This window comes from Herpailurus yagouaroundi, unplaced genomic scaffold (genome assembly GCF_014898765.1).
Source record: "Herpailurus yagouaroundi ecotype Mexico unplaced genomic scaffold, PumYag 100, whole genome shotgun sequence".
Classification (NCBI taxonomy): Eukaryota; Metazoa; Chordata; class Mammalia; order Carnivora; family Felidae; genus Herpailurus; species Herpailurus yagouaroundi.
In genome coordinates this window covers 59,279,361-59,293,652 of record NW_024412391.1, presented here as the reverse complement: position 1 = coordinate 59,293,652, position 14,292 = coordinate 59,279,361, and the positions used below count along the sequence as shown (strand labels likewise).

At 34.9% G+C, this 14,292-nt stretch overlaps 1 protein-coding gene across 1 annotated transcript in view; it reads left to right on the top strand.

Moving 5' to 3' along the window:
* The window catches only part of GLCCI1 (glucocorticoid induced 1), a 151,556-nt gene that overhangs the window by 73,702 nt on the left and 63,562 nt on the right, over positions 1 to 14,292 (top strand). The window contains exon 4 of the mRNA XM_040471591.1: positions 4,132 to 4,283. Within this exon, the coding sequence (XP_040327525.1) occupies positions 4,132 to 4,283 (152 nt within the window). The remainder of the gene's footprint in view (positions 1 to 4,131; positions 4,284 to 14,292) is intronic.

The following is a 14,292-nucleotide window of genomic DNA, read 5'->3' as shown; positions in this document are numbered from 1 at the left end:
AATTTGAAAATTTATATATATATATATATATATATATATATAAGCTGATATATATATATAAGCTAATTGCCATGATAATTTGGATAGTGGTAACAAGTCATCTTGTTGAAATAGAATTACATTGGGGTGCCTGGGTGGCTCAGTCAGTTGAGCGGCGGACTTCGGCTCAGGTCATGATCTCACGGTCCGTGAGTTCGAGCCCCGCGTCAGGCTCTATGCTGACAGCTCAGAGCCTGGAGCCTGTTTCAGATTCTGTGTCTCCCTCTCTCTCTGACCCTCCCCCGTTCATGCTCTGTCTCTCTCTGTCTCAAAAATAAATAAACGTTAAAAAAAAAAATTAAAAAAAAAGAAATAGAATTACATTGTTTTTGACAAACCTTTTGTTAAGTCTAGGGCTTTAGTGATATTTGATAGATTCAGTTATTATGGCTAATCATATCCTGGAAGAGTACTGTCCTTGCCAATTTTCAAACCTAATCTGATATTTACATTTGAAATAATTTGGAAATTAACTCCCTATCTTTTAAATTTTTCTGGTTGTGAGCACTGGTGAGAATCTTTATTTTAAAGGTGTTCGGGAGTACCTGGGTGGCTCAGTCATTTGAGCACCCAACTCTTGATTTTGGCTCAGGTCATGATCTCACGGTTTGTGAGATCTCTGTGCTGACAGCACAGAGCCTACTTGGGATCCTCTCTCTTCCTCTCTCTCTTTGCCTCCCCCCCCCCCCCCCTAAATAAACAAAAAAAAAAAAATAAAGAATATGTTTGAAATAGGACCTATCAAGAATATATGCCTCATATACTATAATTTTTTTTTAAATGATGATTGGTAGAATGAATTTTGTAACAAGATATAGACACTGCGTTGTCCTAACTTGTTTTCTCTTTTTAAGGCAGATCTTTTTGTTTGTTTTGGTGGTGGTAATGTCTGGTGCTTGTCTACACATTCTGAACATCATTAAGCAGTAGGATAATCTTGTAAAATTAGAGCTAAGTGGCCAATCTGTACATTGAGACTAGCACCCAGTTTCAGGTCCATTAAAGTAATAAGGCCATCTTTTGAGATCCAGGAAAACATCATAACTTCTGTTTTTTTCCACACGTGTATTTTTATTTTTCTTCCATATCATGTGTTTGTTTTATCAGTTTTATAATGCTTAACATATTAGTAATACAGTACATATCTCATTTATAAATGAATAACTACAGATGTTGTTCCATGCTTACCTATAAGAGTATTTAGTCAAAATAGCTTGAAGACCACAGTTCTGACAAAGTCACTAATCCTAGAGAATGGACATTACGTGGAGAACATGTGATCTTTTGAAAGTGATAGGCAAAGGTCCAGTGATAAAATATATAGCAAGAGTTATTTGATATAGATTGAAATATATAGATCAAGAAGCTCATTTATATTGCTTCTTCATTATAAAACATAAAAATGGTCCCTATGGTTTATTTTCCAAGTTAGGAGGAGTTTTAATAGTTGTAAGTAGCGTATGTATGACATTTTAATAGTTCGGAGCAGTGTAAGTTTAGGCACAAGTTTTCCACATGTAGTGGGTCTTCATTTTCTGCCTACAGCTGACCTTTATGCAGGACTTTTTGTATTTAGTGGTGGACTGCTATAAATGTTGGTTCTTTTTTAAGACAATCTTTTTTGTCTCTTGTGTCTTCCTGGTGGAGGGAATATAAAGTAACTTTTAAAATTCTTAAACAAATTGTTATAAATTAGATTATGAGAGACATATTTTCTCCTTTTCCCAAAGTTGTTAAAATTTGTGGGTATTGCTTTTATAGCCAGAAAAAAAATACTTAAAGGAATTAATATAAATAACTTCTACTAGTGCCAAAAACAGTCTACATAGGTATTAGTTGTGATGGGGGAGGAGGTAAGAGAGAAGAAAAAAAAAAACAAAACAAAACAGTGAAACAGGACAAGTAGCAAGAAAGCATTACAAATAGGAAGAAGAAAGTTACATGACAAGTTAAATTTACTATAGCAATAATGTAAATGGGATAAAATTATCTTCTACAAGAAGGCTTACTGCAAAGCTTTTTTTCCCAAAAAGCTTAGTTATATACTGAGTATAGGACACATGCGTAAACAGAATGATTGAAAGAAATTGAAAATTCAAGAGTAGGGATATCAGGCAAATTATAATAGAGAGCAAAAGGGGTCACAATGTTAATGTTTAATTTGACAGAGTTTAAAACGTGATATATGGAACAGATCATAATGGTGAAGTATGTAAGCCATAGTACTGATATCATGGATCAGTATGTGTCAGGTTACACAGAACTAAAATGTAAATGATAAAAAATGGCAATAAAGAGAATTATTAGATCTCAAAAGAAGTTTAGAAATTTTAGAGTTCTTCTCTAAATTTGTGACAGATCCAGATGATAATTATATTATTCCTATATTCTGTATTTTTATTTCAATTGAGGCACAAGACTAATAAAGACCTATATTCTGAAAACAGAAAATATATCTTCTTCGTGACTCATGAGATATTTATAAAAATTGGCCATGTTTTTGGTCACAAAGAAAATTTCAGATAATTCTAAAGAGTAGATAGAAATAGTAGGTATCCTAGATTCTCTGCCCATGGTGAAATGAAATTAGAGCTAAGTAATAAAGATGAGGAGGAAATTTGGTAATTTTCTTATCTTTTGTAACACTCTCGGGTTAAAGAAAAAAATCAAAACTGCAGTTTTAAGATATGTAAATAATATGATAACACCAAAGTATACAGTGTTTTGTTTTCTGATAAAAAAACAAAGCAACAAAAAAACCCTGTATAGTCTGGCTTCAGGAAGATAGTGGAAGGACAGTATTCAAAACAAATGTTCCTTAATTGTTGTTAATGTGCAACGCATTTTAGTTCCATGTGAGCTGTAACCCTGGATGAGACTCTGAGCTTTGGAGCTTGTAATTGGATGGATTTTATTATAGAAAGCACGTCGATGGTAAATTATTGGGGATGTGTATATGGAAAGACTATAATTTCTTTGTTAAGAAACTGTAGAGTTCATTATGATCATTTTAATTTTGAAAAGCAGTACTTACAGTACCCAAATGGAAGGAAGTAGGTTGTTAGAGTAGATTGACTAAACTGTGTAGAATGTCTGGAGATCTTGCTTCCTTTTTACCTCTGGCTCCTGTTGGCAGTTCTCTTTCATTGGACAATTCTGTTTTATCCCTCTGGGCCAGATTCTTCATACATAAATGAGGAAATTGAATTACAATATGAGGTTCTTTATACATGTTATTTTTGTGTAGCAATGAATAAGTTGATTTAAGTAGTATTGAGCATTGATTCCTTTTCAGTCTGTAGAGACTAAACTTAAGTCCTGGTGGGGGAGAAAGACAAACTTACAGTTCCATGCAAGCAGAGGGGGTCACATATATCTGAAACCAAGGGTAGAGATGGAGAAAGAAAAGCCTTGGGGAAGGTTTCACAGAGTTGGTGTGACACCTGAGCTGCTCTTGGAGATAAGAGTTTGTCAGGGGAACACAAAAGGAGAGAGTTGTCTGCTCAAGAAATAGTAGAATGTATAGGGGCAGAGAAGGGAGTGTTGTACATTTGGGAAACTGCAGTTAGTTCATTTGGCACTTTGTAGTTAGCATGGATTTATAGTGGAGTAGCAAGACATTAAGCACCGAGGTATATGGGAGCCAAATTGTAAAAAATACAGGCTTTAACTTTAAGATGGTGATTAACCATGGAAGTGTTTGTTTGTTTGTTTGTTTGTTTTAGTGGTGTTGGGATGTAGCCCAATTGAGATAGATGGCAGAGATAGCAGTGAAGAAACTGGCAGTTCAGGGGAGACATGATAGAGTCTTAATTAAAGTAATGGCAGTGAAGATGATGGGTAGATTTTAGAATAGGTCTCTGAATGGGTAAACAAGCATCTGACAGCCCTGGAAATATATGCAAGATTTAATATGTGAATGTATTTTCCTTTGGAGAGGGTCTGCAAACTTCATCAGGTCATATATGAAAGAGCTGTTAGGGTAAATATATATCATAAGGAAACTTGGCAGGGTGACATTCTACAGACTATGAAGTTTAAATTTTACATAATTTATCAGTGACTAATCTAATTTTTTTTCACTTTTTATAGTGGACAGGCCAAAAGCTCAGCAAGTTCGAACCTCTAGTACAATAAGGCGAACCTCTTCTTTGGATACGATAACAGGACCTTATCTCACAGGACAGTGGCCACGGGATCCTCATGTTCATTACCCTTCATGCATGAAAGATAAAGCTACTCAGGTAAAATGAGCAAATCAAAATCAGTTTTATTACCCTGCAGTTCTGTTTTGATCACAATAAAGAAAATGTAATTTCATCAAATTTTTCCAAATTTGAAATATATTCAACCAAAGAAGGAAGCCATTTCTTTTAATAAGCTTTAGACTAATGGTTTATTGTCATTTCGGTTTTAAAAGTTTTAAAATTATTTAAAATTTAATAAAGAGCACATCAGTTTATATTACATGGTTTTTGAGACTTAGAGTTTTAAGAATTGCTTAACAGAAATTAACATAACTAGTAGGTATATTAGAAAATATAAATAATTTTTGAAGAAAAGTTTACACAATTTTTGGAAGTAATTTATAAAGTACTAGCACATGGCTAAGAAAATTCATGTTATAGGATTTTGTTTAATTTTTTTTTAATGTTTGCTTATTTTTGAGAGAGAGACAGAGCATGAACAGGGGAGGGGAAAAGAGAGAGAGGGAGACACAGAATCCAAAGCAGGCTCCAAGCTGTGAGCTGTCAGCACAGAGCCCGACACGGGCCTCCAACCCACAAATTAGGAGATCATGACCTGAGCTGAAATCCAATGCTCGACCAACTGAGCCACCCAGGTGTCCCTGTTTGTTTAAAACCGAAGACTAGAAACCTTGATATCTAAATAGAACGTTTACTGTTTGTCACACTTTTTCTGCTTATGGAAGGTTCCCCAAACTTTTGATTTGAGAAGCTTTCCTTCCAAGTCAGGGAAAAATACGAAAACATCTTACTTTATGATTTCTGAGTTCTTGACCATTTCTTCATAATAGTCGTCAATCAGCATTTTGAAGAATATTAAAAGTTTAAGAGACGGTTGCTGGCCTTAAAGAACTTACAGCATAGTTAGGAAGATAAGATGTAAATTCATGAAAATCAGTAATAGAAGATAGTATATAATTAGATGTTTGATGAATGGAGCATGTAAATGTTAGAGGATTCAAAGGAATGAGAAGATTTGAAGCTTTCTAGGTTAGGGAAATGGAAGTATTTGAGTTTCATGTCTGAAGAAAAAGGGAGGAAATTTGGACATGATCTTCTCAGTGCTTATAATTTTCTCAGAGAAGCTTGAAACCATGAAATTAGCTTTATTATCCATCTTATCAGTTTTGTCTTCGCAATATTTTATGCTATCCATAGTCTTTTGCTTTCCATTCTTTGCTTTATGAGGAAAAGGATCAGTTTGATGTGGTAGACAATGGGCTTCTCAAGTAGAAATAACTAGCAGAACTCAGAGATGTGGGTCTGGACACTAAGAATTGGACACAGATAATTCAAGACCATCTTTTTGGAAGAGTAGGGTTCACAAGTGTGATAAAGTGTAGACATGGTATAAAAAGAAAGAAGATCAAGAGACCAAGGACTTCATCTTTGGAAAAGCACACAGGGAAAGAGAAAAATGCACACTAATATATTTACCTGGAAGCAACAAGAAGAGGAGGGGATTAACATTTACTGACTGTAGATCATGTGCTGCATTTCTTACATCCCGAGTTTCATTTAGTTCTCACAAGAACAATGTAAGATGACACAGATGGGGAAGCAGAGACTCTGAGAAGCTAAGGGACTTACTCAGGATCATAAAGGTAGGAAGTGTTGGAGCCAGGCATCAAATATAGATTAATTTGTCAATCATTCTGAGCTTCAGTTTTATGGTGCTGTTAGAATAAATGGAATAGCGTGCTTGTGTGTTTCACCTAGTGGAGTAACTGGCATGGTATTTAAAGATGGCAGCTTTTCTTTTTAGGTTTTAAAAAATCCTACTTTTTATTGAGTATATGCTTTATGCAGACGGTATCCAGAAACAGAGGAGCCAGGTAAAGAGCAAAAGCTAAGAGAAGAATTGCAGTAGTCTAGCCTTAGGAGCCAAAGGGAAAGATGTTCTAAGGAAGAATTGTTAACACCATCAGGTGCCAAAGAGAGAGGTCATGGAGAATAAGGACTAAAGTTAAGGATTAGGGGCACATTATCTTGGAGAGTTTAGTATTGAAGTTACAGAGGAGGAAACTCCGATATTCCAGAATTAAGAAGAAAACTAGATGGAGATAGAAAAGAGGGCTCTGGGTATGCTTCTTAAGCTTGTCTGTTTCTTTATCTGTGTGACAAGGTTAGTGAAACCTAACTCATGATAATGTTATGTAACTATACATGACAATATATGAAAGTGAATGTCAGTACCCATGGTAGGTTATTAGTAGTGGATACAGATAGGCCCATTTGCAACATTTGCATGGTTTGGAGCAAATATAAATGAAGACCCACATACCATATGTGTATAACAAACTGTTATATAAGATATATTTTGTCCTTCCACTTTGGCAAATAAACCTTCACATGGACCTTGAACGTCAAGTTGGAACTAAGAAATCCTGGATTCTTGGGGCGCCTGGGTGGCTCAGTCGGTTAAGCGGCTGACTTCGGCTCAGGTCATGATCTCGCGGTCCGTGAGTTCGAGCCCCGCGTCGGGCTGTGTGCTGACAGCTCAGAGCCTGGAGCCTGTTTCAGATTCTGTGTCTCCCTCTCTCTGACCCTCCCCCGTTCATGTTCTGTCTCTGCCTCAAAAATAAATAAACGTTAAAAAAAAAAAATTAAAAAAAAAAAAAGAAATCCTGGATTCTTCAGACCTACATGCCAGGATGTGTCTGCATGCTCTGATCCCACCCCGTCTTCTGAGCCTAAACCCGTATCTCTTCCTACCCTACACACCATTCTATTCTCTGAGAGGGGGCTTCACACGTATGTTTCAATGCCCCAGTTCTCACATCCACGCTTTGTTCGTACTCCTTCAGGAAGTGAGACCCAGGGAATAGGTTCTTTCACAACTTAGAAGCCAGGCTGCTCTGTTTAGGCAAGGAATTCCTGGGTCTAGGTTACCCAGAGCTTAGTCCGTGGTAGAGCTGTGGGCTCATGGTGTGTATGTCCTTTTGGACCCATGATCTCTTCACCTTTGGGGAGGGGTGTGGGTAGAAGAGGGCCAGAGTAGTTCCTCCTAAAACCCGAGGTCCAGGACAGAGGTCTGACTTGGGTCTCTATGTAGGTCATTTATTTGAGAAACAACATTGAAAGGAAGGTAAAACATAGGCCTCACTTTACAGATGAGATACTGAGGCATGGAGAAGTTAAGTAATTTGTACTTGGTTATATAGCTAATAAAAATAAAGAAATTTGAACTCAGATTTGGCTGATTGCAAAGCTTTTGCTTTTTCTTCAGTTCTCCACTGTTTCTCATAGTAACCCCTGAAGCATATAGACGTAACCCAGTGTTTACTTTAGAAGCATAAGAAATGGTCTTGCCCCCAAGCCTCTGTTGGTTTAATTGAAGGTACAAGAGATGAACATGTGAGATGTTTTTTGTTTTTATTTTTTTATTGTCACATCCATTCTTTCTGGATTAACTCTTGAACTCTGAGCGATGCAAATAGAAGATTTTGTTTATTTAGGGTAAGTTAGTGGAGAGGTGGTACAGTCGCTTGCTACAGATATTGCTATCTAGGCTGTCTGGTTTTGGTGGAGGGTGTCTCTAGGATTTTTTTCTTTCACATTTCCATATTTCAACTACCTTCATTATTGAGGGTTAGGAATAAAATTCTCAATATTTAATATACTTACACATTGGGCCTTTTCAAAAGTGTAGCATAGTGTTGTGAAAATCACTGTGGACTTTGGAGATGCATCATGTGTTCAAATTAAGGCCCAGTATGAGAGAACCTTGTGGGATGATGGAAGATTTGTATATCTTGATAGAGGTTTTGGTTATATGAGTGAATGCATTTTTCAGAACTTACACAAGTATACATTTGTGTGTTTTACTATAGAACTTTAAAAATATAGAGCCTAAACAAATATTGAACTCTAATCAGATGTTCAGGAGTGAAATGTACTGCTGTCTGCAGCTTACTTTGAAATGAATCAAAAATAAGATCAGTTGATGGATAGGTAGATATATGAAGCAAATATAGCAAAATGTTACATAGAGAATCTAAATGTTGGCTTTTTTAGTGCTCATGAGGCAGTTATTTTCAGTACACTTTAAGGTTGAGTATTTTAAAATGTTGGGAGAATAATCATGGCCACTGAATTAACCGTTGTGTGGTCCAAACTTCAGTTTCCTCTATAAATTGAAATAGCAGACCAAATTTGCAGAATCACATATTTACACTGAGGACTGAAAGAGACCACTTCACATATTTAAGGCTAATAAGCTGGATCATTGCCAGCTTATTAGAATAGTCTGTGTAGCTTAATAGAAATAAAAACTAAAAACCTTTTGTGGAATTTAATATTACTTTAATATATCAGCCTTGCAGATACAACCCTTTTTTAAACAAAAATTTATTACCAACTCTCAAAATTGAACCTGCAGTTAAAGTTACAGTAATCAGTAGTATATTCTCAGTTTTTACCATGTTATCTAAAGCTTCATCTCAGACAGATTTACAATTCTGAGTGTGAGCATGTTTTTAAATGAGAAAGTAGTACATACACTTTCCATAAAGGGTTCAAACAATAAAAACAGTATAGAGCAATAATAAAGCATGTTTCTTCTGAGTTCCCAAGTATGGTAGCAAATATACACATTCTCTTCACAAATATACACATTTTCTCTCCATGGCACATTGTAGGATTTTACTTCTCTGCCCACTTAACGTTAAGTTTGGCCATGAAACTTATAGGAAGAGGCTGGAAGAGACCTGGCATACTAAAACCAGACAAGGCCACCACAAAAAAAGAAAATTATAAGCTCGTATCCCTGATTAATTTAGATGCAAAACACCTCAACAAAATATTAACAAACCTAATTCAATAGTACATTAAAAGGATCATACACCATGATCAGTGGGATTTATTCCAGGAAGCAAGGTTGGTTCAACATTTGCAAAATTGTTCAGTGTGATACATCACATTAACAAAATGAAGGATAAAAATGATATGATCATCTCAATAGATGCAGAAAAAGCATTGGTCAGAATTCAGCGTTCATCTGTGAAAAAAACTTTCAACTAAGCGAGTATAGAGAGAATGTATCTCTACATAATAAAGGCCATGTGTGACAAGCCCATAACTAACATCATACTCAATGGTGAAAAACTGAAAGCTTTTTCTCTAACATCAGGCACAAGATAAAGATGCCCACTCTCACCACTTTTATTCAACATATATTGGACATCTTAGCCACAGCAGTAAGGCAATAAGAAAGAAAATAGAGAAATAAAAAATAAATAAAAGGCTTCCACATTGGAGAGGAAGAAGTAAAACTGTCACTATTTGCAGATGACATGATGCTGTATACAGAAGACACTGAAAACTTGGTCAGAAGGCTGATGGAACTAATGAATTTAGTATGAAGTTGCATGATACAAGATCAACATACAGAAATCTGTTGTGTTTCTTTACACTAATGTATCAGAAAGAGATACTAAGAAAGTCCCATTTAAAATTGCATTTAAAATGGCGTCTGGGTGGCTCAGTCGGTTAAGTGTCCAACTTCAGCTCAGGTCATGATCGTGGGGTCCGTGAGTGTGAGCCCCATGTTGGGCTCTGTGCTGACAACTCAGAGCCTGGAGCGTGCTTCAGATTCTGTGTCTCTCTCTCTCTGCCCCTCCCCAGTTTACACTGTGTGTGTGTGTGTGTGTGTGTGTGTGTGTGTGTGTGTGTGTGTGTCAAAAATAAACATTAAAATTGCATCAAAAAGAATAAAATACCTAGGAAATAATTTAACCAAGGAGGTAAAAAACTGGCACATGAAAACTATATAAGACGTTGACTAAAGAAACTGAAGAAGATACAAACAAATAGAAATATATTCCATGCTCATGTATTGGAAGAATTAATATTGTTAAAATGTTCATGCTACCCCAAGTAATCTACAGATTCAGTATAATCCCTGTCAAAACTCCAATGACATTTTTTACAGAAACAAAACAAATAATCCTAAAATTTGTATTGAGCCACAAAAGACCCTGAATAGCCAAAGCATCTTGATAACAAGAAAGCTTGAGACATCATACTCTGATTTAAAACTATATTACAAAGCTATAGTAATCGAAACAGTATGGTATTGGTGTAAAAACAAACACATAGGTCAATGGAACAGAATAGAGAGCCAAGAAATAAACCCATGCATATATGGTCAATTAGTTTATCACAAAGGAGCAAGGAATATACAGTTGAGAAGGGACAGTCTTTTCAATAAATGATGCTGGGAAAACAGGACCACTATCATACACCATACACAAAATTTAATTCAAAATGGATCAGCGACTTGAATGTAAGACCTGAAACCATAAAAATTCTAGAAGAAAACCTAGGTGGTAAGCTCCTTTATGTGGATCTTGGTGATGATTTTTTTATTTGACATTAAAAGCAAAGGCAACAAAAGAAAAAGTAAATAAGTAGGGCTACATTAGACTAAAAAACTTCTGCACAGCAAAGGAAACAATAAAATGAAAAGGCCTCCTACTAAACAGGAGAAAATATTTGCAAATTATATCCAGAATATCAAAGAAGTGCTATAGCTCAATAGCAAAAGAACAAACAATCCAATTAAAAAATGGACAGAAGATCTGAATCCACATGTTTCCAGAGAAGATATTAGATGGCCAGAAGGAAAATGAAAAGATGCTCAGCATCACTAATGATCAGGGAAATGTAATCAAAACCAGAGTGAGATAGCACCTCATATTTATACAAATAACTGTTATCAAAAAACCAGTTAGCCAGGATGGGGACAAAAGTAAATAATTGTGCATTGCTGGTGAGAAAGTAAGATTGTTGCAGCCACCATGGAAGACGGTATGGAGTTTCTTCAAAAAATTAAAAATAGAATTACCACATGATCTAGTAATTCCACTTCTGGGTATTTATCCAAAGAAGACAAAAACACTAACCCCAAAAGATACTTGTACCCCCATGTTCATTAGAGCATTATTTACAATAACTGAGGTATGAAAGCAGCCTAAGTGTTCACCAACAGATGAGTACATAAAGAAGTTATGGATGTGTATGCAATGGAATATTATTCAGCCATAAAAACATGAAATCCAGCCATTTACAGCAACATAAATGGACCTTGAAGACATTTTACTTCAGTGAAATAAATCAAAGACAAATATGCTCAAATAAGATCTCACTTACATGTGGAATCTTAAGAAAAATAAGCTCATAGGTGCAAAGAATAGATTGATGGTTGCTGGGAGTTAGGGGGTGGGCTAAATGGGTGAAGGGAGTCAAAAGGTACAAACTTCTAATTATAAAATAAATAATTTGTCTAGGGATGTAATGTACAGCATGGCAACTGTAGCTAATAATCTTGTATCGCGTATTTAAAATTTGCCAAGAGGGGTGTCTGGGTGGCTCAGTCAAACATCTGACTTTGGCTCTGGTCATGATCTCACGATTTGTGAGTTCTAGCCTTGCATTGGGCTCTGTACTGACAGCTCAGAGCCTGGAACCTGCTTTGGAATCTGTGCCCCATCTCCTTTGCCCCTCCCCTGCGTGTGCATTTAGTCTCTCTCAAAAATGAATAAACATTAAAAAAAAGTTGCCAAGAAAGAAAATCTTAAAAGTTCTCATTACAAGAAAACATTTCCATGATTATGAGTGGTAACAATGTTATCTAGACTTATTGTGGTGATCATTTCACAGTGTATACAAGTACTGAATTATTAGGTTGTACACCTTAAGCTAATATAATACTATATGTCAGATCTCAATAAACTTAAAAACAGAGCTGGTGCTTTTCACTCTGACAAGAGCAGCATCAAGCATAGTTATTTTACTAATTGTTTTTCTTCTTAAATCAGAAGTGATTTTTCAGATGTGAAATACCATTTCATCATTGAAATGAGTATGTTGTTTTGACTCAACCTATAATATAGTGAATTTCTTTAATAGATTACTTAATAATTGGTCATGATTACATTTCTGGAATAAATGCTATGTATGGAATTCTCTTTTAAAAATAATACAGTGGCGAATAAAGCATTTGTCAATATTATATTTGTTTCAAAATTCAGAAATGGGGTCTGAAATTTTTTCTTTTTCATAATGTAATCCTTAGTGTTATACTTGCTTAATGAAAAGATTTTGTAAGATTTCCTTCCTTTGTGCTTTGGAACAATGGTGAAAATATCATCCCAATTACCTGTTACTTGGGTCTGAAAAAATTTTACCTATGAAGCTAACTAGACTAGTATGTTTTTAGATGGTAACTCTTTTAGTAAAATCTTAATTTTTTTCCAGTGGTTCTTGGTTTTAGTTTCTATTTCTTTTGTTTGGTATTTTCATTTGAATATAATCCATTTCATCCCACTTTTCAAGTGTATTTGCATAGTTGCACAAAATATTCTTGTATAATTCTTTTAATTTCTTGTAAATCTGTAGTTTTCTTTTCTCACTTATAATACTGCATATCTGTGTTTTGAGTGATTAAATTTATTAGGTTATATAGCACAAAAAAGATGTTAAGGTGTTGAATTTATTTTCCTGTTTTTCTTTTTTCTAGTTCCTTGCCCTCTGACTTTACTCGATCATTGCACTTTTTTCTGCCTTCCTGGAGTGTATTTTTTTTTCCCTAGATTCTAGAGATAAATGCTTAATTTTTGTATTTGTGGTATTATTTCTTATTCAGTAATACAAGTGATTTTTATGTCAAGATTTATCCTCTGAGCTCAGCTTTGGTTAGTATATAATGTTTCCATTATTTATATTTTGCGAGATAACTATGTAGTTTCAGTTTTGATATCCTGTTTAGTATATGAGAGCTTTTTGTTTTGTTTTTAATTTCTAAATGGTTAAAGTTGCTTTTCCTAGTAAAAATATAATTTCTAGTTTTATTACATTTAGAGTATAGAATTATACGTCTTTGAAAACTTGGGTGAAATTTTCTTTGTGGCCTAATGTTAAGATCGTGTTTGTTTCTTTTAATGCCCTGTGAGTATTTGAAAATGAAGTATAGTCTTTACTTTTAGATACAGAATTCATTACATATTCAGTGTTATTATATTATTCAGCTTCCATATAGCCCCTTTGATTTATGTCTGTTCCATCATAAGCTGGCAGTTACTGAATTAAAATTTCTATCAATGTTATGTTTCCAGTGGTTATTGCTTATATATCTTAAGAATACAGATGTGTAAAGATTTATGTCCATTGTATCTTCCTTCTGGTTAGTATTATTATTATGGGATACTCTGTCTTGATTAATATTTTTCCTCTGAATTTAGTCTTTTTATGATATAAATTAATATTGAAAACTCTGTTTTATTTTTGTTTTCCATTGGTCAGGAGCTCTGGTTCTGGAATCAAGACTGGTTTTGAATCTTCACTCTAGCGTTATCCAACTTTCTAATTCTGGGCAAATTACTTTACCTCTATGTCTGGGTTTTCTCATTTGTTAATGGAATAGTATACTTCGTAGGATTATCATAAGGGTTAAATTGAGTTAATGCATTTGAAATGCTAAGAATAGTGACCAATACATTAAGTGTCGATAAATACTTGCTATTATTATTTACATTAACTAGCAGAGAGGGAGAAAGGTGAATGTTTGGATAGTTGCCATGGTACTGTGGATTCACTGCTGGAAAGGGAAACTTCAAAAGGAAATTTCTTCCTCTTTTCTTTCACCTCTTTCCCATGGTTTTTATTTCTTAGTTTGTTTTTGTCTTTTGTCTTTCTGTTCTGGCGAATCTTGCTTATTGCTGGAAATGATTAGCTTTGTGCTATTTACTTATTTATCTATCCATTCATTTATTTTGGAGTCATCCATCCCATCACTTGTTCCCTATTAGGGAAAAATGGTGTGGTGAGCTTGGCAGTTTTTAAAAATTTGATGGGCAGTTGAGGTGAAAATAGCTTTTCTGTATGTAAATCTTTCCACTTTGACTACCTATCTACCCACCCCCCCATTCATTTTCCCTCCAAATTTAGTATCGGAGGCAACTTTAGAATTGCTCTTACTTACTTTTTACATTCTTTGAGAGGTAGT